Source organism: Rhinatrema bivittatum, chromosome 1, assembly GCF_901001135.1.
Source record: "Rhinatrema bivittatum chromosome 1, aRhiBiv1.1, whole genome shotgun sequence".
Classification (NCBI taxonomy): Eukaryota; Metazoa; Chordata; class Amphibia; order Gymnophiona; family Rhinatrematidae; genus Rhinatrema; species Rhinatrema bivittatum.
Window position 1 is genome coordinate 692,541,694 of NC_042615.1, and position 19,836 is coordinate 692,561,529.

General features: G+C 44.4%; 1 protein-coding gene across 2 annotated transcripts in view; it reads left to right on the forward strand.

The window, feature by feature from the left end:
* The window catches only part of IQGAP2 (IQ motif containing GTPase activating protein 2), a 604,286-nt gene extending 585,240 nt beyond the window's left edge, over positions 1-19,046 (forward strand). For both annotated transcript variants that reach the window (XM_029575244.1, XM_029575253.1), the window contains 4 exons: positions 538-698; positions 5,026-5,169; positions 6,127-6,235; positions 18,012-19,046. In XM_029575244.1, the coding sequence (XP_029431104.1) occupies positions 538-698; positions 5,026-5,169; positions 6,127-6,235; positions 18,012-18,125 (528 nt within the window). In that variant the 3' untranslated portion in view covers positions 18,126-19,046. The remainder of the gene's footprint in view (positions 1-537; positions 699-5,025; positions 5,170-6,126; positions 6,236-18,011) is intronic.
* The last annotated feature ends 790 nt before the right edge of the window (positions 19,047-19,836 follow it).

A 19,836-nucleotide genomic window follows, 5' to 3' on the forward strand; every position in this document is an offset into this window, starting at 1 on the left:
AAAGCTATTCAGCACAGCCTCTTCTCTGGGCCTCAGAATGGGCAAATTGACCCCATACAGCAGTACTTTATATATCCAGCATCCTCGTTTACGAGAAGAAGGTAACCTGCACGGTAAGTTAATGGAAGGAAGCGTGGCTGGAGAAATGATCTTACACTGTGTAACGTGAGAGAGGGAACTCGGTACTTCATGCCGATGTCTGTGTTGGAGCTTCTCCTTTTTTGGTATTTTAATTCACCTCTGTGCAGGCTGGCTGATACCTTTTAGACTCCTCGTTGTTCTGTTTAATGTTGATCTAAAAGCAACACTGCAGCCTGCGCAAAATCGAGTTTTCTGCAGGGCCACCATGGCTACCAAAGAGCTGCCCACGCTACTTGTTTGAAAAAGTGGACATGGATGTGGAAAATGAAAAACATTGTCTAGTAGCTTTGTTGTGTCGATCCATTGTAAATCCATGGTGTATGTACTGGGAAAATATGTAAGCAGCAGAGCAAGCATTGTTGAGTAAAGTCGTCTTCTACCTAATCTTTACCGTAGGATATCCGGAACCAGAGAAGGCATCGTCAGCGTCGGAAAGCTGAATTAGTGAAACTCCAGCAGACCTTCAATGCACTGAACTCCAAGACTGCGTTTTTCGAAGAGCAGATCAATTATTACAACACGTACATAAAAACCTGCTTGGACAACTTAACAAGAAAGTGAGTTTCCTGGGTGAAGAGTTTGCCTCCTCTTTCTTGCATGTACTGAAAAAACTAGAGTGTTTGCTGGGTCATAAGCATTATAACAGATTTGTCTCGTCTGTCATCGTGCAAATGCTGCGATAAGTCATTCTCTGACGTGACACCTTGATCAGACACTCTTAATCTGGATAAATCTTTTGGCTAGTCAGAATAAAAAAATTAGATTTTATCTTGTAGTCAAAATGCTGATCCTGCTCTTCCAGCAATGGTTATGCTCACAGACATGCCCTAAAATAGTTAATAAATTGTCTTCACTCGGGCTTGGAAGAAGTGTTCTCTTTCTTTTGCTTATGCCTTAGAATGAATTTTCCCTTCTTGTGTGGTCTCACTACAGCCTGAGTACTGTTCTGCTCACTGTGTTTGTGATCCATGTATCGAGTGCTCCTACACACCCTTTTGACTCCTTGTTACGTAACCAGTGGGAGAACCCATTCCTTCCATGGCTGAGGTGGAAGACTATGGCTAGGCAAATTTGCAACATTAAAGCCATTAGCTTATGACCATATTTAAAGTGGATTCCCTCAAGTTCACTTAAATAAATAAATAGAAAAATATTTTTTATTTAATTGTGAAAGTCATGGCAGGGAAAGAATCAGTTGAATTTACAGAGATGGCGGGGAGAATGATCAGGCTATGCCTTTCTGAAATCTAACTAGCCTGGAGCCAAAGCTTAGTGGTGAGTTTTCAAGATGAGAATTTCAATTTGCAATGTTCTGGTGTTAATTTACTTTTTGATCATATCCGATGAGCTCAAGATTGTCCAACAGTGTAACCAGACAGCAGTATTAGCCGGGGGAATGCCACGGTACTTAAGGAAAGAGATAACCAGCAGAAAAAAAAACAGGTGGTGATGCTCTATTTAAATTTAAAAAAAAGAAAGAAATGGTGGAACATCTGAAATATTGCATCCAGTTGTAGAAATCATATCTGCAAAAGGCATCCAGAAAAGAGCTACCAACATGATGCACTGGGAAAGCTGTAACACGAGACATAAGGACTTAAATACGTATACCGGGTATAGATGAAAGGAGGGGCGGTGGAATACGATTCTAATCCCTAGCAGGTATAAACCATGCACAAGAGAAAATTAATTTTTCAGTAGAAAGGACGCCCTAGACAAGGGTGCGTTTTGTGAGGTGGAAGGGGGTGGAAATATTTTCTCATCAGAATTGGTATCAGAATTCCAGAAAGCAGGGGACAAGCACAGAGCATCTTTTCATTGCAAGGAAGCAAGAGTATGGTTGGAGGTCAAGTAGGGGTTGCGGTGTAGTAGCAGGAAAGATAACTAGGAGAATAAATAGGCTTTACAGTGTTTTATCTGTGGTCACAGTCTGTTTCCATTGAAACTGATCTTTTGAGGCCACAACCAGAAAACACATTCATGCTTTAACTTCACCCTTGTCCAGACAATGAAAGAGTGTCCAGGCCGATGATGTACTGTTGTACCCTTTCTCTGGGCTGAAATTTAAATGTTTTGATTGGACCTTGTTTTAGTTGGCCTGAAAGCATGATTTATTTGAACATGTCAAAATTAAAAACTCATCAAGAATTTTACGCCAATGACGGAAATTGCCACGTATTTTTAACTTGCGAGCAGAGGTGCCACATGGTTTCCATGAGGAGCAATTTTGTAAAAGGTGTATCATGGGGTGCAGCTTGCCTGCTTTCATCTTCACTCCAGTCTTCATAGACATGAAGGCACCACATCGGACAATACTGAGGCAGAAGGTGTGCTATCAGGCATCCCCACAGGCAATATCCCAGTGGTCGATCCTCCATCCACTCCAGACTCTGCACACTTTGGAACCAAGTGAGCTGTGATTTGGGCCATCGAGACAAAGGACGTCTCCTGGCAAAGGTGGCGACTCGCGTTCTTCAAGGCTAAGTGAAAAATCAACACGTAGGAGAGGACATCGGGGCGACTGCCGGAATCTCTCCTAGAGCTGCTTTTATCCCAGTAAGATGACCTGCAGGGAAGGAAATCCACATATCCAAGAGGCCCTCGGGAGTGGTCAGAGTCTCTGCACCATTGGTATTGGGTCTCCCTTTCGTTTTCTTGGGCATTTCTGAAGAAATAAAACGAAAAATGGCTAAATCAAATTCGAGGACCCTGCGTCTATTCAGATCGGCCCCCCCCTCACGTCCACACCCCGTGGTTTAGTTCACCTTCATGAGCTTTCTTCCTGTAACTGGTCTGCTGATTCTGCGCACATTTTGATTTGAAAATCCTCACTAAACACAAGCTACATTTTTCTCTCCTGATTTTCTGCCTACTTAAATCTTTCATACCGGGTGCTCTAATATCCCAAAAAAAAATCATTTTGGTAAAGATAAGCTGCAGCTGTAATGGTTTATTTGGGGGGGGGGGGAGGCTTTCTTTTGCTTTTTGTTTTGCTTTTTTTTTCCACTTAAAGAATTTAAAGCAAAATTCAAGAGAGACATTAGAATGTAAACTATGGCTAAAGCTACAAACAGGATTTTGGCTTTTGGGGTTCTGTACCTCACAGCTCTGACAATAACTAGAATAGTCTATCAATCATGAGCTGCTGCTCAATCGCTGGAATGATATAATTTTTTGTCCTTAAATGAGATGTTTATAGAAAATTGTTTAGAACAATTATATGAAATAAAAACATTTTTGACACCTACTCTATTCTGTGTTTATGTGAATTAGAGTGTTATTTGTGTGTGGATTTATTAAAAATGTAAAGGAATTGGAGGAAAGTTTCATATAAACTCGTTGGTGTCTCCGCACCACGGTTGTGTGGTGATATAATCATTAACTATCCCCCTCCTCCTGTGAAAGTTTTTTTTGTAAAAAGTTTTTTGCTGGAATTACTTCACCTCTGTAACCTCTTCCGTATGGTGAACATCGAATTAATTATATGCCATAACGGTGCTAAATTTGATGAGCTGTAAACTCTGTCACCGGAAGAATAACTCTTCCGGTGACGGAGCCAGAGCAACTCCGTCAAGAGTCATCCACCTAAGACCACTAGAGGACTTTTTTAATGGAGTTCATCCAGATTCCCAGGAAGTTGGTCGCATTATAACGTTCCACATCCCTGAGGAAAGACAACCAGTCTGAAACACGGACCGGCTGTGTCGGGACCATCGTTGGAAACTGGACAGCATACACCAACACCTCAAAGGGAAGTCTGAATTTCTCTCCTTTAAAGTGCATAGTTGATAGTAGAGAGTTTACTGCTCATCAAATTTAGCACCGTTATGGCATATAATTAATTCGATGTTCACCATACGGAAGAGGTTACAAAGGTGAAGTAATTCCAGCAAAAAACTTTTTACAAAAAAAACTTTCACAGGAGGAGGGGGATAGTTAATGATTATATCACCACACAACCGTGGTGCGGAGACACCAACGAGTTTATATAAAACTTTCCTCCAATTCCTTTACATTTTTAATAAATCCACACACAAATAACACTCTAATTCACATAAACACAGAATAGAGTAGGTGTCAAAAATTTTTTTATTTCAAATAATTGTTCTAAACAATTTTTTATAAACATCTCATTTAAGGACAAAAAATTATATCATTCCAGCGATTGAGCAGCAGCTCATGATTGATAGATTATAGTTATAATCGCTGTAGCAGTGGCATATTGATTTTTTCTAATAACTAGAATAGGCCATTTCAATTGCTTTGATTTTCTTTATGGGAAATGCCATACAAGGTCTGGAAGTGCAACAGCACAGCTGTAATAAGGGCTCTAGCCTCTTCCTTACAACAGGAACTATTCAGGAAAGGAATGGAAAAAAGCGCAAAAGTCTCTTTAGCTGCAAGGATCAAAGAATGAAGCCTGAGATGAGTGGGCTTCGCGGTGCTGCATCCAGAATGGTTAGACCAGTGGGCCTTCTGTCCCATATTTGCCATTAGTGGTAATTTTCTATATAAAAAAGATACCAGGTTGAGACCAGCAGCAGCTTCCACCTTCCTCTGTTTTCCAGTGGGGGGGTAATAGTGAAGCACGATCAAAAAGGTTCCAGGTTGGCGACCGGGCAGAAAATCTCCCCGGTTTGCCCTCAGAATCTCTTTACACATAGTATTGTTGCCAGCACCCAGGCCGCTCTGATGAGGAGCACTTAGTTTGTGTGAACCGGTACACTTGGGTAAATGGCTTTTGAAGATTATCTTTCTTTAGACAAATGTCTGCAAATGAACTATCTCAGATGCCCAGTCTTTAAATCTGGCCCTACGTGTGCTTGCTTCTAGCTTTAAAAAAAAAAAAAAAAAAAATTAATTAAAAACCTCTCTCTTTTGCAGAAATTCACGGCGGTCAATTAAGGTAGATGGTAAAAAAGAAGAGAAGGGAAGCAAGAGGAGCAAACCATCTTCACTGAAGTACACAGCGTCCAGGCTTCACGAAAAAGGCGTCATCTTAGAAATCGAAGGGCTTCAGAACAGCCAGTGAGTCCGGGCGCGGTGGGCAGAAAACACACCAATAGGAACGCTAATGCAAGGGGAGGGCATCGTCACGCGCTCTCAGCCAATTGGTTATCTTTTGAGAAGTTTGGGGAGGGGCTTGTCAGAGTTCAACACAGACTTCACTTTCTCACTGGTGTGTTCTGCTTCCCCGGCCTAGCACGATGAGTCCTGATAAACAAACACCCAACTCGCATTCAGCCAGGCGCAAAAAGCAAGGAATGGATTGGTCGAATTATAAGCCAGAGCTTTATGCATTACCATTTTATTTTATTTATGTAATTTATATTGTTAAAAGACTAACCAAAGGCTTGGATGGGTGGAGCAAGAGAGGTTGCAACATATCTGTAGCAATTTCTCTTTCTTTTATATAATTAGTGCTGATCAGTATCATTACTACTCATTCAGTTACTGCCCTGGCCAACACTAATTATTACCCTCTGAGCTGATCAGGGCTATTTGCCTGCCAGTGGTTGGAGTGGGCAACACGAAGTGCTAATGCATGGACAGCACACTTGTAGGAGAACTGTGGCCAGCATTTTACATTATCCTTAGCAGGTATTTGTACCATGGGAATATTATATTTAATTATAGACTGCAACTGTTCTATTCCAGTGTTTTTCTTGGGAGAAACCTGGGAACTGGAAAATCTTGGCCAACCTATTGAAATCTGTTTTTTGAACTGGAAAAAAAAGTATTTAAAACATATATAAGCATCTTGAAATTCTGTTCACGGTTTTGTTTTACATTAAAAAAAAAAAAAGTATTGATTGTTTTGAAAGCAAATAACCACATCCCTTCTACAGTCAAATACAGCATATCAGCCAAAGTTATGTGCACGCTGCATACCTCCCTGAATTGCTGCAAGCCTTTTCTTTTTCTTACCTGTACATTGATTTGTGAATATTCAGTACATGCATTACATTTTTTTTTTTGTTTTAGGTTTAAAAATGTTTTGTTTGATATCACGCCTGGGGAAGAAGTGGGTGATTTTGAGATCAAGGCCAAGTTCCTGGGTGTTGAGATGGAGAAGGTGCAGCTTCATTTTCAGGTATGTTTGACTCTTGCCAGACTAATGACAGTCTGACTTCTCTTTGGGAGATCTACATTGTATGAAGACAAAAGCTTCTCAGGCTATATTTTTTGTTATAACAGATGGATTCATTGCTTCCCCAAGATTTTGATTGCAAGCAGGGTTCTTCTCTGCATAGGGTTAGGTAAGTCTCGCAGAAATAGGCTGGCTACCAAATCCTAAGTTTGTATGTCCAATTTCTAAAATTCACCAAAATGGAGACCATATTGAGTTTGAAGCACCCTTGGTTCTCCCTATGCGGGGAATGGCTTCACCAAAGCAAGCTGTCACTTGAAAAATGGGGGCAGATGAAGGATGTGATAATGTTAGCTTTCCTTTGGGGACTGTGACCCACTAGCCCCTCTGGTGTGTTGTAAAAGTGCTCATTGGTATAGCCATTGCTCCATCACCTGTCCTTCACGGAAAGCAGTGGAAGGAAAGTGTAAACTTCGAACACACAGAGGGCCATGTCGGATAAGCCGGGGAGTAGGAAATTTGCCAGATATTCAGTGGAACAATCCTGGGTAAGAGTTCCACTGACCAGACCCAGCTAAAGTTATCCTGGGTAACTTTCAGACAGTGATTTTTTTTTCCGAACATTGTCACTAGTGGGATATATTTTGGCCATGACTTACCTGGCTAAAATTTTGCCAGTGAGTGAGTCAGGAAGTTCAAGGCTTGATGTTTGGGTAACTCCAGAAGTTACCTGGACAAAACCCATTGCTGACCTCTCAATCCTCCTGATGATATGAAAGATTTCCAGAGTGGGGCAGAGATGCCCCAGTAAAGGAAATTGAGATGACCCCTTCCCCCCCCCACACACACACCAACCACCAGCACTATGATGTTTTCTAGCCATGCTTGCTTTAATATGCTATTTATGCTTTGAGATCATACAATGTCTAACCTATTACATAGTTAATTTAGGTTGATGAATCATTTCTTCCCACCAATCAAGGCAATGTGCTATGCTAAATGAAAGCAATACAGAAGTTAACATATTAAAATAAAAATACAAACATAAATTTAAAATAAAATAAAACTGAATATTGCGCAGGAGGTGGGCCTTTGGGCCGAGGTGGGGTTGACGCTACCTGTAGGAGAGGTCCTACGGGTCCCCACCGTCGGCAAGCGGAGTGGGCTGACTAACAGAGGCTGGCTGGAGCTTCGCCAATACCAGCCCTCATTCCCCGCGGGTTGAACCTTTGGGTACCTGGGCCGGCTGGAGTTAGGTGGACCTCTGTACGTAGTCATCGATGAGAAGATATAGAGGTCAGCCCAGGGACAGCAACTGCAGAGCTGAAGAGTCTGTACTGGATGAGGCGGAGTCCTGGAGACTTGGGCGCCAATAGGAACAAGAGTCTGACAGGGGGCGCCCGAGCAAGAGCAGGCCGGAGCCTGAAAGGCCAAGTCCAGGACTAAGACTATGGAGGCGTCATAGAGCAGGCTGAAGTCAGGGCAGGCGGCAATCAAGGAGCGGTGGCAAGGCAAAGCTGAAATGAAGTCCAGGAGAGAAACAATGACGTGGTCGGACGAAGCAGAGGTCTGGACTAGGAGATGATCAGTAACTAGGTCGGGCAAAGCAGTGTTCGGGTCCAGGAGATTAGTCCATAGGGATAAGCTGGATAGCACGAAGCTCAGGAATGGGGAAGACTAAACCGGGAACAGGAACCAGGAAGACGAGGGAATCACCAGGAGGCAACGAAGTGCACGTCCAGCATGGAGACCTGTTGCAAAGGCAACTAACAGGAGCTGAGCCCGGCCTTATATACTGGAGCTTCAATGATATCATCATCCGGGGCCGCGGCCAAGTTCCTGCAGCGGGCCCTTCATAAGGAACTGAGATGCGCGCGCGCCTAGGGAGGGGCGCGGCGCGGGACAGCAGCGTCTCTCCACAGACCACGCGGAGAGCCCACTGCGGAGCACCGGAGTCCGTCGTAGAAACAGGAGCGCCGGGGACGGCCCGAGGACAGAGATGGTGGCCCACAGCCGCGAGGGAAGTGGAGTCAGATGCTGGAGTAGGCAGCAGAGGGTAAGAGGGCCTGGCCCTGGGCCTGCCGCAGCCGGCACACACAACATTGAACTGATATACAAGCCAACTTTTAATATTAAACTAAGAACTAGGACATTCAAGTAAAATGGTTAAACAAACATGATAAAAACTTAAGATCAAGGGAGAGCCCTCTGTGTGTTAAGTTACTCCAAAAGAAAATAAAAAGTCAGCAACATAGTAAAAACTTCAAATTGGGGGTGATCCTTCTAAATACCAAATGCTTGATGAAATAGACTTTTAAGCCTTTCCTGACTTTAAAAGCCAAACATCAAGGTAAATAACTCAGTCCTTTTTAAAGAATTGTAAAAACGCTATGCCCTGTCGGAGGCGAGCTGCGATGTTGGTACAGGGCTCACATGGACACTCATGTATTTTAAGTTTATTTCTGTTTTAAAAGCACTATAGCAGCTTGCATACAGAAGTCACCAGCTGGAAGGAAAAAAAAGATTGGCACGTCATCTGCCCAAAGTATTTCTCGGACCAGACCAAAGTCAGACTAGAATGCCCTATATAATAGACCAGAATAAGTGTGCCTTGATAAAGCTGTACATTAAAAGTTTTTTGTTTTGGTTTTTTTGTCAGAGTTGCATTTGGAATCATCATTGCAAAAGTAATAATGTTCTACTTTTGAGTATCTCAATATTCTTAATTCATTGTAAAATAATTGTTTTCCAGGTTCTTTTCAGATTAATCGAAAGCTGAACCAAGGATAGGGAGCGTTTGGGGTCTAGATAACCCAGAGGACTTAAGGTTACAGTTCAGATCCCGCCAGACTGATAGGGGTAGATTTTCAGACGAGCGCGAACAGCCTACTTTTGTTTGCGCTCCAGGCGCAAACAAAAGTACGCTGGATTTTAGTAGATACGCGCATAGTCGCGCGTATCCACTAAAATCCTGGATCGGCGCGCGCAAGGCTATCGATTTTGTATAGCCTGCGCGCGCCGAGCCGCGCTGCCTCCCCCCGTTCCCTCCAAGGCCGCTCCGAAATCGGAGCGGCCTTGGAGGGAACTTTCCTTTGCCCTCCCCTCACCTTCCCCTCCCTTCCCCTACCTAACCCACCCGCCCGGCCCTGTCTACACCCCCCCCTTACCTTTGTCGGGGGATTTACGCCTCCCGGAGGGAGACGTAAATCCCCGCGCGCCAGCGGGCCTGCTGCGCGCCGGGCCGCGACCTGGGGGCGGGTACGGAGGGCGCGGCCACGCCCCCGGGCCGTAGCCACGCCCCGTACCCGCCCCCAAAACGCTGCCGACACGCCCCCGGAACGCCGCGACGACCGGGCCCGCCCCCCCGACACGCCCCCGACACGCCCCCCTCCGAGAACCCCGGGACTTACGCGAGTCCCGGGGCTCTGCGCGCGCCGGGAGGCCTATGTAAAATAGGCTTCCCGGCGCGCAGGGCCCTGCTCGCCTAAATCCGCCCGGTTTTGGGCGGATTTAGGCGAGCAGGGCTCTGAAAATCCGCCCCATAGTGATCAGAGGCCATGACCAAGTGGAAAGCTATTGGGTAGTCTGAGTGACATCAATTGATAGTTTCAGTCCAGCTCTCATCTTAAAAAGAATTGATATTAATTTGCACGGTTGTTGGCAAAGAATCAAAACAAAGTACCGTCCTGGAGATGGAATTACCCTCTCACCCTACTTGGGAGCAGGGTTTGAGGCACATTGGCAAAGCGGTGAACTGAAGCTACTGATGCAGAATGTCTTCAGCAAAGGAATGGAGGGGTATGGTTTCCAGTGCCGCCTGACACCTTTTGTGAGAAAAATGTAAATAATCCAAGATAAAACAAAATATATACCTGAAGATTCGCCAATTGTGAGCCACAGTCCAAGGTTATTAATTTGTGCTTTATGCCAGTTATTGATTTGAATAGTGATCCAACATTCAGATTTTCGTATCACTGTTCTGTCACAACAACAAAAAATGGTCACCTTCCAGGAATGGAGCTCAGTGTTTTCTCATGACAAAATAGTGATTTATAAATCCTGCTTAGAATCAGGAATCTTGATCAGCTGAAAATGTCACAAACTCTGCTGTCTGGCATTGCAGCTCCTGATTTGTGCATCTTCCAGGCCATCTCTCTGAAATTGCCTCTCTCGGATCACCCAGAGGTCCCAAGTGCGCTCTGCAATTATTGTCACCTCTGAGTTGCTTCATAGAATTTCCTTAGCAGTATAATAGTAGTGGGGTGTACATGGGATGAAGAGGGTTCACTTTCTCTCAGTCATGAGGACACAGCACATTTTAGGAGGCACACTTCTTAATTAGGGGTTTCCCTCAGGAACTGTCACATCAGCATTTTATATATCCACTGAAAGTGATTGTGTGCAGTATAGTTAGGTGTGTAAGGGGGAGAGCCATATAGCTCCATATCCAGGGGGATAAGGTGAGCCCGTGCTGGTTTCACCCTATTCAGAACTACATCCCCACGTCTGATTTCCCTATTATGTTACCTAGAAAAAAGAGAACTATATCTCCCCGCATGCTGTAGGGTAAACCAGGCCTGGCTCGGCTTGTCTATCTAGACATGGCCACCTGAAATATGCTGTTCAGGTAAATACCAGTGTGAATGCAGTGCAACAGTGCTGAACTCAGTCTCCCAGGCTTACCATACTGCTCCATCAGCCAGTGAAAAAAGTGAGATCTTAAGCACCGCACATTAAAAATCTAAAGCCAGTGAAAGCTGGGGCATTGGAAAGTGTGGAAAAAAATCAGTGTCATAGCCTAAGAGCCAAAGCTTTAAAAATTCAACAAGCATAAGTCTTTGGAAAAGAAATAACATTTTCAGAGATTCACATGTGCCAGATTTTTTAATCCAGCCTTGCCTATAGCTGTTGTCTTGATTAGTCACCTCTTGAAATTCTTGCTTGTGGTTCAGGTTGGGAGCTCACGCATGCTGATGTCAGGCAGTACTTTGTGTGGCATGCTAGCAAACTTTTTATATACAAACATGAAAGAAATTTAAGGTTATAGTATATTAAGAGCCAGGTAGACAGTGCGGTCTTGTGGCATCAATAAATGAAAATCCTTAAGGGGTTTGAAACTATTTGTTTCAATGCTTATTTTGGTGTTTGACCCAAGGACTTTGTACTGTTGCTGCCAAGATTTGCCCGTTCCTGGTCCCCAGACTGACTGGGGAGCTCTATGGAGACCATGCTTTCCCCCATTTCCAGAGGACCAGAGAGGAAGTGCAGGCCGATGCGTCTCGGTACCTTTTTTTTCCGACAGCTGTTGGCAGCCTAAGCCAAGGAGTCCTGAATAAACCCTCTAGGCATGCATCTGTGAAAAGGAGGGAAGAGGTCACAAGAACTGCTGACTTAAATTGTCTTGTGACCACAGTGAGAGGCAGTAGAAAAATCCTTTCCTGCTTGCCAGCAATAACCCTATAGTATCTCTTCTTTAGAGACTTTTGCCTACCTCTAACTCTTAAACTAGAGTACAGAGTTAGAATAGGTCTGGAGTATGTGGTGGAGCTAGATGGGAAAATAAATTGGATTATCTTAAAATACAAACCAAAACTTAAAAAAAAAAAAAGAAAAATTTAAAATAAATAACATCTTGAGATCACATGATGCATTGAGGAGAGCAGAGGTGAGCTTTCCTCCCAGGTTTCCTTACCTCGATCCAGCCCCATCCGAAACGCTCTCTGCCTGACCCAATAACCTTCCTGCGCTCCTCGGCTGCCGCTACTTTTAAACAGCATATCGGCGGAGCCATGACCTCACGCGCGCAGCAAAATAGGACAAGGAGAGGGAGAAGGCCCGTGCGGCTGACTCCCCGCTGGAGGAAGATGGTGGCTGCGATGAGACTGCTCCCGCAAACATGGTGGCGGGCCTCAGCGCGGCAGCTGCCAACGTCAAAGCAGCAGTGGTGGCTGCCTAAGCGCCGGAGTTAAAAAAAAAAAAAAATATATATATATATATATATATATATATATTGCTGCTAAATTATCGGACCTCACCGACACGATTACGGGCTTTGAGCCGCGCTTTCTTCAAGTGGAGAGCGGCATGTCTCCGACGCTGAGGACGGCCTGCAGGCCCTAAGGTCAGAGGTAACCCAGCTACAGGATGCTATTAAAAAGCAGGCAGAGCGTGTCAACGATTTGGAAAATCTCTCACGCCACTCAAATTTTCGCTTCATAGGGCTCCCTGAGGCCCTGGAAGAAAAAGACCTGGCTTCCTTCTTGGAAACCTGGCTGGCCCGAGAGTTAGGCCTCTCTAAATCCCATGGCCCAATCCGGGTGGAACGGGCTCACCGTCTGGGGCTCAAGAATACTACGACTGGGAAGGCTCGAGTGGTTATTGCTAAAATATTTAACTTTGCGCACAAAGCGGAGATCTTGCAAGCCATGCGCTCTGGGAAGGGGCTCGCTTATAATAATCACAAAATCCTGGTCTTTCAGGACTATTCGGCCTCTCTCGCTGCACAACGCCGGATGTTTGCCCCCCTCTGTTCCACCCTGTTTAAATTGGGGATCAGGGCGGTACTGGTGTACCTAGCCCGAGTGTGAGTCCAGGCTCTGGAGGGTGTGCTGTGGTTCACTGCGGCAGAGAAGCTGCAGAAATATGTGAAGACGCGTGAGCAGATGGCGTCCTGTGGCTCAGATCAGACTGAAGCTGCCTCTCCATGAGTCTGCGTCCGGCTGCCTATGGTTCGGGCGCATTACCACGTGAACGAAACGCACTACTGGTGTGGAGGGGCTCTAGTGGCTTCTGCAGATGTTGTGCAGTGGTTTCTTCAGCATGGTATTACTTACCACTGTTACCTTTCAGACATTGGGCTACACAAAGCGGGAGTGGAAGACCACGCGCCACTACTGTACAGCCTGGACAAGACGGGCACTTTGACAAGAGCATCATGACCTGCCTTGCAATTTCTTGAGCAGGGAGTTCAAATGTTCATAATGTTGAACACCGGTTTAATAGTTTTGATGGATGGGTGGGTGGCGGGGGATGGGGCTGGATCGATCCTTAGGGGAGAGGGCTACTAGGCATCATAGTGGTCCTCATGTTACAGGGATTGCAGAAACCAGGAAGTGGGGTGGGGGGGAGGGGGATGGAAGGGGTTTCATAGGGGGTGGGTTGGAGGGAATGTTGTATTGCTGTGGATCTGTGATATGTATTTTCAAATGCCTAGGTGATGCTTGTGCCCCGTTGTTCGGGGGCTTCGAGGATGGCTCCTGCTTCTCTCTCAACACTTTTCCCTAGTTTTTCGCTGTTTACATATATCTTTTTTATTACATGAGTAAACAGGGAATCCATTTAATCCCCTGGAATGCTGGGGAGATAAATTCCCCGATGAAAAGAACAAAATTGTTAATCATGTTAAAAAAAAAAAAAAAAATAATAATAATCTGCGACAACATTGGTGGGGGGGGGGGGAGTCCATTTCGCCTCGGCCTCATCTGGCTCGGCTGTTTACCCATCTTAATTCACAAGGGTCTTCCTTTTCAAGTAAAGAGGGAAATTACTGATCCTCAGGGTCGATATGTCATTTTGGTAGCTGAACTGAATCACATGCCTATAGTGTTGTGTAACCTGTATGCACCAAATGTTTATACCCCAGCCTTTTTCCAGGATATTTACAACATATTACCATATTCCACTTCCACTCTGGTGATCGGTGGGGATTTCAATGCAGTTAATGATTCGTGTATGGTCAGGGCCCCAGCTATTCCCGGTACCCGGGGTGCGAGTAAAGGGATTGCTTTTTTTGAACGGCCCCTCCACGTAATAGATGCTTGGAGAACCTTACAACCTGCCGACATTGAATTCACACACCTGTCCAGGGCCCATTCCACTTACTCTCGATTGGATTAAATTTTGGTCAATGCGCATGCATTTTCTATAGTGGCCGGCTGGGAATTGATGATATTATTATATCTGGCTCCGACAGGTCTAACCAGACAAGGGAATGGTCAGATATAATAATATCATCAATTCCCAGCCGGCCACTATAGAAAATGCATGCGCATTGACCAAATCATGAGCGCTACCTGTCCATACAAGCCAAACTCAATTCCCTCTTGCATCAAAGGGCGAAGAAAAGACTATAGTATTATCAATTTAAGCTGTATCAATATGGGAATAAGTCCGGGAGATTATTATCCAACTTAATTAAAACCTCAAGGGAGGTCATGGCACATGGAGGCATTAAGAACTACGATGGACAGGGTGGTAAACGATACTACTTCTACTTTAGATGAGTTCCAGTCTTATTACTCTCACCTCTTTGAGACTGAGGGGGAACATGCCGCTCGCCACGACAGCTTCACATCACAACTTAGTGTGCCAAAGCTCAGTGAGGACCAATGCGCTTGGTTGAACAGGCTATCCTGGCGGAGGAGGTTGTCTTGGCCATCCAGCACGCAAAGCACCTTAAGGCGCCTGGGCCCAATGGGTTCACAGCCGAGTTCCATAAAGCTGTTTGGGTGGAGGTCGGGGCCCCGTTAGCACAGATGTTTAACTCCCTTATAGTCGATAGGGAATACCCGCCTCACACCAATCTAGCCCAAATTACCCTTATCCCAAAACCAGGGAAAGACCCTTTACTTTACTTTATTTATGAAGTGGGGTTTTTTTTATACCGGTATTCGTGAGTAATCATATTGGTTTACATTGAACTTAACGAGTTACATTGAAACAAGTTAAAAACAATTTACAGCGAACTTAATGAGTTACAATGGGACAAGGGGGGAGAGCAAAAGAGGAGGGGGAAATGGTGCAGGGGGAGGAGGGGTGGGGTGGAAATGTAACGTAATATAGAGGGAGGGGAAACATGGTGGGGGGCTGGTAAGCTATGTACAGGGGGAGGGGAGAGTGAGCACTATACAATGTTACAATAAAACAAATTATGAGAAATTTAAAACAATTTACAGCGAGCTTGACGTGTTATAATAAAACAAGGGGGGGAGGGTAAGGGAGGTGTAAGGGGGGAGGATAGGCAGGGATTACTGCTAAATTAACGGGTTACAATAAAAGGGGGAGCAGGAAAGGGGGGGAAGGGAGTGGAGGCAGGGTGCACGCACGCTACATTGAATGGATCAGTGTGACTACCCTTCGCCAACAGGTGCGGGTAACCCGCTGAGCCCCATTCCTGTTAGGGATTGGGGATTGCAATTATTTCCCATGAACTAGGTATTCCCAGTAAGTGTGGGTCATAAGTTCATGTTGATTAAGTCCCTGTCCTTTGTACACATCGCATCCAGCCTTCTATCGCCTGATCTCATTATTAAATTTTGACCAGAAATTGATGGCAAAAATTTTAGCAGATCGCCTGGCCTCTCTTTTACCCTCGTTAGTGGCTCCCGGGCAAGTAGGTTTTGTCCGCAAGAGATAATGTGTCAACCAATATTCGTAAGGTGCTCCACACTATTGCCCTCTGCACCCGAGTGGACGCGCCCTTTTTAGATGTCAGCTTTGATGCCAAAAAGGCATTCGACAGGGTTGAGTGGGATCATCTGTTTCGGTGCCTGGCGAATATTGGGTTGGGTGTTTTGTTTTGTTGTTGTTGGTTTTTTTACAGTGCCATATGAGTTCTGCACAAGAACCCGATGGCAATTATAGGTGTGAATGGGGCTTTTTCGAGCCCATTCCCAATACTTCGAGGCACTCAGCAGGGTTGTCCTCTTTCCCCTTTGCTTTTTTTTTTTTTTTACTAACATTAGAGCCCCTACTTTTGGCTATCCAGGCGACCCCGTCCATAAAAGGGGTCAAGTTTGATGACTCCATCTTTAAATATGCAGCATTTGCTGATGATATTTTAGTATTTTTGACGGAGCCCCAACGTTCTCTTTCTAGCCTGTTGACCCTGTTTCAGGAGTATGGGGCCTTCACCTTAATCATGACAAATCTGAGGCCCTGGCATTCCCAGAGACTTTAAAAGAACGCTGGGCTGGTCAGTTTCCCCTACACTGGGCGGAGGGCTCATTCCGCTACTTGGGGGTGCAGTTAGCAATAAACCTCCAGCAGCTCTATAGTTTAAATTTGGACCCAGTTATGAGGCACACTCTCAGTAAGTTGAGAGTGTGGCAGAACTTGCCACTCTCTTTGGGAGGTCGTATCAATTTATTCAAGATGGTTCTGCTACCCAAATTGCTATATTTGCTGCAGAACTTATCCATTCGGCTTAAACTAAGGGATATTGCTTCCTTAAACCAGGCCATTCGGGTCTTTATTTGGCGAGGGAAGAAACTACGGATTCCTTTGGGATGGTTGCAGAATCATTGGGGCAAGGGCGGAACGGGGGTTCCAGATATGGGGCAGTATAACATAGCCTGTAATTTGCGCCTCATAAGAGATTGGATATTGAACAATTCCACTTTTGTTAACATTGAGGCAGAGCGGGCATTGGTGGCTCCCTTACATTTGTGCTATGTGCTGCAAGCCGCTACGTCCGCATTGCCACCCACACTGCAACATCATGTCTTGTTGGATCCTCTACACAAGACCTGGACAGGGGCTACCCAAATGTTGGGCCTCCCTAACCTCTGCTCTTATCTCCTCCCAATTAGGGGAAATTATGCCTTTCCACCGGGTTTGCATTCGGGAGCCTTTCGTGTCTGGGAGAGAGGGGGTCTCTGTCAGCTGGGGCACCTTTAGATGGGGCAAGACAAATCCTCCCATTTTCTGAATGGGTAGATTCGTATGGGTTACAGAAGTCGCAGGTCTTTGCATATCTGAAAATATGTCATTATGTACTTACTCTGCCCCGGGCTTCATGCTCCCCCTCCGTTTTCAATGCACTAAATGCCTTACTGTTGCTGGAGTCCCCTAGATGCCCTTCCTTATCGGCTTATTTTAAGGGATTGAGACAAGCGGGACCCTTAGCAATCTCTTCAGTTTTAGCAGACTGCTGGAACAAGGATGGGATCTTTACAGTGTCCCCGGGAATTATTCAAACCGGCTTTGGCCAGATAGCATCTACCTCTACTAATATATACTTTCGAGAGATGCAATATAAACTTCTCTGTAGGGCTACATATCCCCGCAGATACGATTTAAGTCTAAGCTTTCAAACTCTGCCCGTTGTATTAAGTGCTCTGCTGCCATAGGGTCCCTTTCCCATTTATTTTGGGCATGTCCTGTGATATGACTGTTCTGGAATGGAATTGTTGCGTTTTTAGCTCAGATACTAAAGATCTCTATCAGCCCTGCACCTTCTTTGTTATTCGATTGTTTCTCTAACGCCTCGATTCAAGTCCCAGGTCAGCGTCTTTTCATAAAAAAGGCGAATATGGTTGGCAGGCACCTGATACTCTCGCATTGGACAGTGGAAGCCGCTCCTTCCTTCTGGCAGTGGCGGAATGGACTTCACCTTATGCTACAAATGGATAATATGGTCTCCAGAAGTTCCCTGCTTTCCCGTCGGAAATTTCTTTCCATCTGGAACAGTTACATCCAAACGTTGTCACCCCATGCCCGGAGTTTAGTTCTGAATGACTGAAGGCATTCCGGGGATTACCGGTATCACCTCGAATCCACAGACTTTGATCCATCAATCATAGCTTGGGGGGGGGGGGGAGAGGAGGATGATGAGGGGGTGGGATTGGCTTGTTGCTGTAACTAAAAACAAAATAGTTTTTGTGTTGCTGCGCCTCATGTAGACCGTGAATTCCAGTCCCTCGAGATGCTGCTGTTAATTTTGCTAATAAAAATTGTTGAAACTAAAATAAATAACATCTTGCTCTTGGGTGTTTTTTAGGATTTGCTTCAGATGCAATATGAGGGAGTTGCTGTCATGAAAATGTTTGACAAAGCTAAAGTGAACGTCAATCTGCTGATATTCCTGCTGAACAGGAAATTCTATGGAAAATAAAGAGCCTGCAGATGTGAAGGAACCCCACACCAAATCAATGGGAAATGGTTTTCTTTTTTTTTTTTCAGTATTTTTGTTTTAAGGCAAAATTGATTAAGTATTTTGAAAGACATGTTTGATTTTAAAAAAAAAATAAAAAATTTCAACCAAAACTGGACAAAAATCCACCAGTGCCTTTTGTGTCATGTGACACTGCAGTAGAAAATTAGGAAATACAAATTAATTTATACCCTTCCAGATTTTACTGCGTTGTAGGTGCTTTGATTTGAGAGTACGCTGTCTGATAACATTTCATTGCCTTTTGTATCTTTTATTTTCTCACAGGCAGAAAATGCATTGGTTTTACTGGCATAGTTATGTAAAGCTCCACCTTTTAGAAAAATCCTTTTCAAGTCTTAAATTACATAGTTTTTTTTTCCTTTCAAACATTTAAATTGAGCACACCAATGAAAAATTATACATTGTGTTGAAGCTCCAACAGCTGCTTAAAGACCATACTCTTTTATTTCTGGGACCTTGTCAGCTGTAAAAAGAATTCTTGTACAATTTTTAATAAAATTTTATAAGTAAAAATAACTGGAAAGTCAGTATGATATTCACTGTAAAGAAATATATATTTTACACTTATTAAAATGAAAAGCACTACTGCCTCCTGATCAGCAGGATCTTCTGCTTGCAGCCTTTTTAAATAAGATGGCAGAGGAGCAATGTGGGTAGAAAAATTGGGGGTGGTCAGTAGATTTTCAATAGATTTTTGAGGTATTTGAGTAGAGTACCTTAAAATAGTGCCTTTAATGTCAGTGCTGCTCTGGCTTAGTTACAGGCTTCTTTTTAATGCAATACAATCAGTATCTAGATCTGTTTTTAAATGGGTTTTTTTTCTTGAAAATTGTCATTTGTAAAATAAATTAATTGAACTAATTTTGTGTCTGTCTGATTGTGAACCATGTTTGGATTGATTATATAAGTGTGAAGGTTGATCTCTCTCCAGGTGCAGATCCAGTCAGGAATCAGGATGTAGAAAATAACTTTTTTTGTCTATATTTGCAAACTATATTCTCTGTGGACTCTGATGGACGTAGTTCTGCAATAAAGCTGAAGAAAGGAGAAATTTGCATTTTGACAGCTCTTTGACAGTTTTCATTAAAAAAAAAAAAAAAAAATTGGACAAAAGTGCATTTTGTGAATATACTGAACAAAATTAGCCTTTCATATTAACTAGTTTGTGTTCAATTTTTTTCCCAGGACAAGCAGGATGGTAGTCCTCAAATAAGGGTGACATCATCGGGATGGAGCCCTATCACAGAACACTTTTGTCAAAATTTCTAGAACTTTGACTGGCACACAGCATGCCCAGCATGCCACCAACCCTGCAGCCACCAGGGGTCCCCCTTCAGTCTCTTTTTTTTTCCACACAGCAGTTGTCTCACCATTCTTTGGAGCTCTGTGAGAAGTTCTCACAAGTTTTTTCCTCACTGAACTTTTTTCAATTTTGCTAAAATATTTTTACCCCGTCCCGGGGTCCCCCATCATGTACCGACCTCTGCTAACGTTCCAGTAAGTTTACCACGTTTGTTACAGATGGTTCCCGGTGGTGTTCTTATCTGTGCCCGACAGCCACCGACTGCGCGCCGCCCCCTTTTTCATTATGGCGACCGGGTTTCGGAAGTGCCCTGAGTGTCGAGGACTATGTCCATACCGGACCCTCACA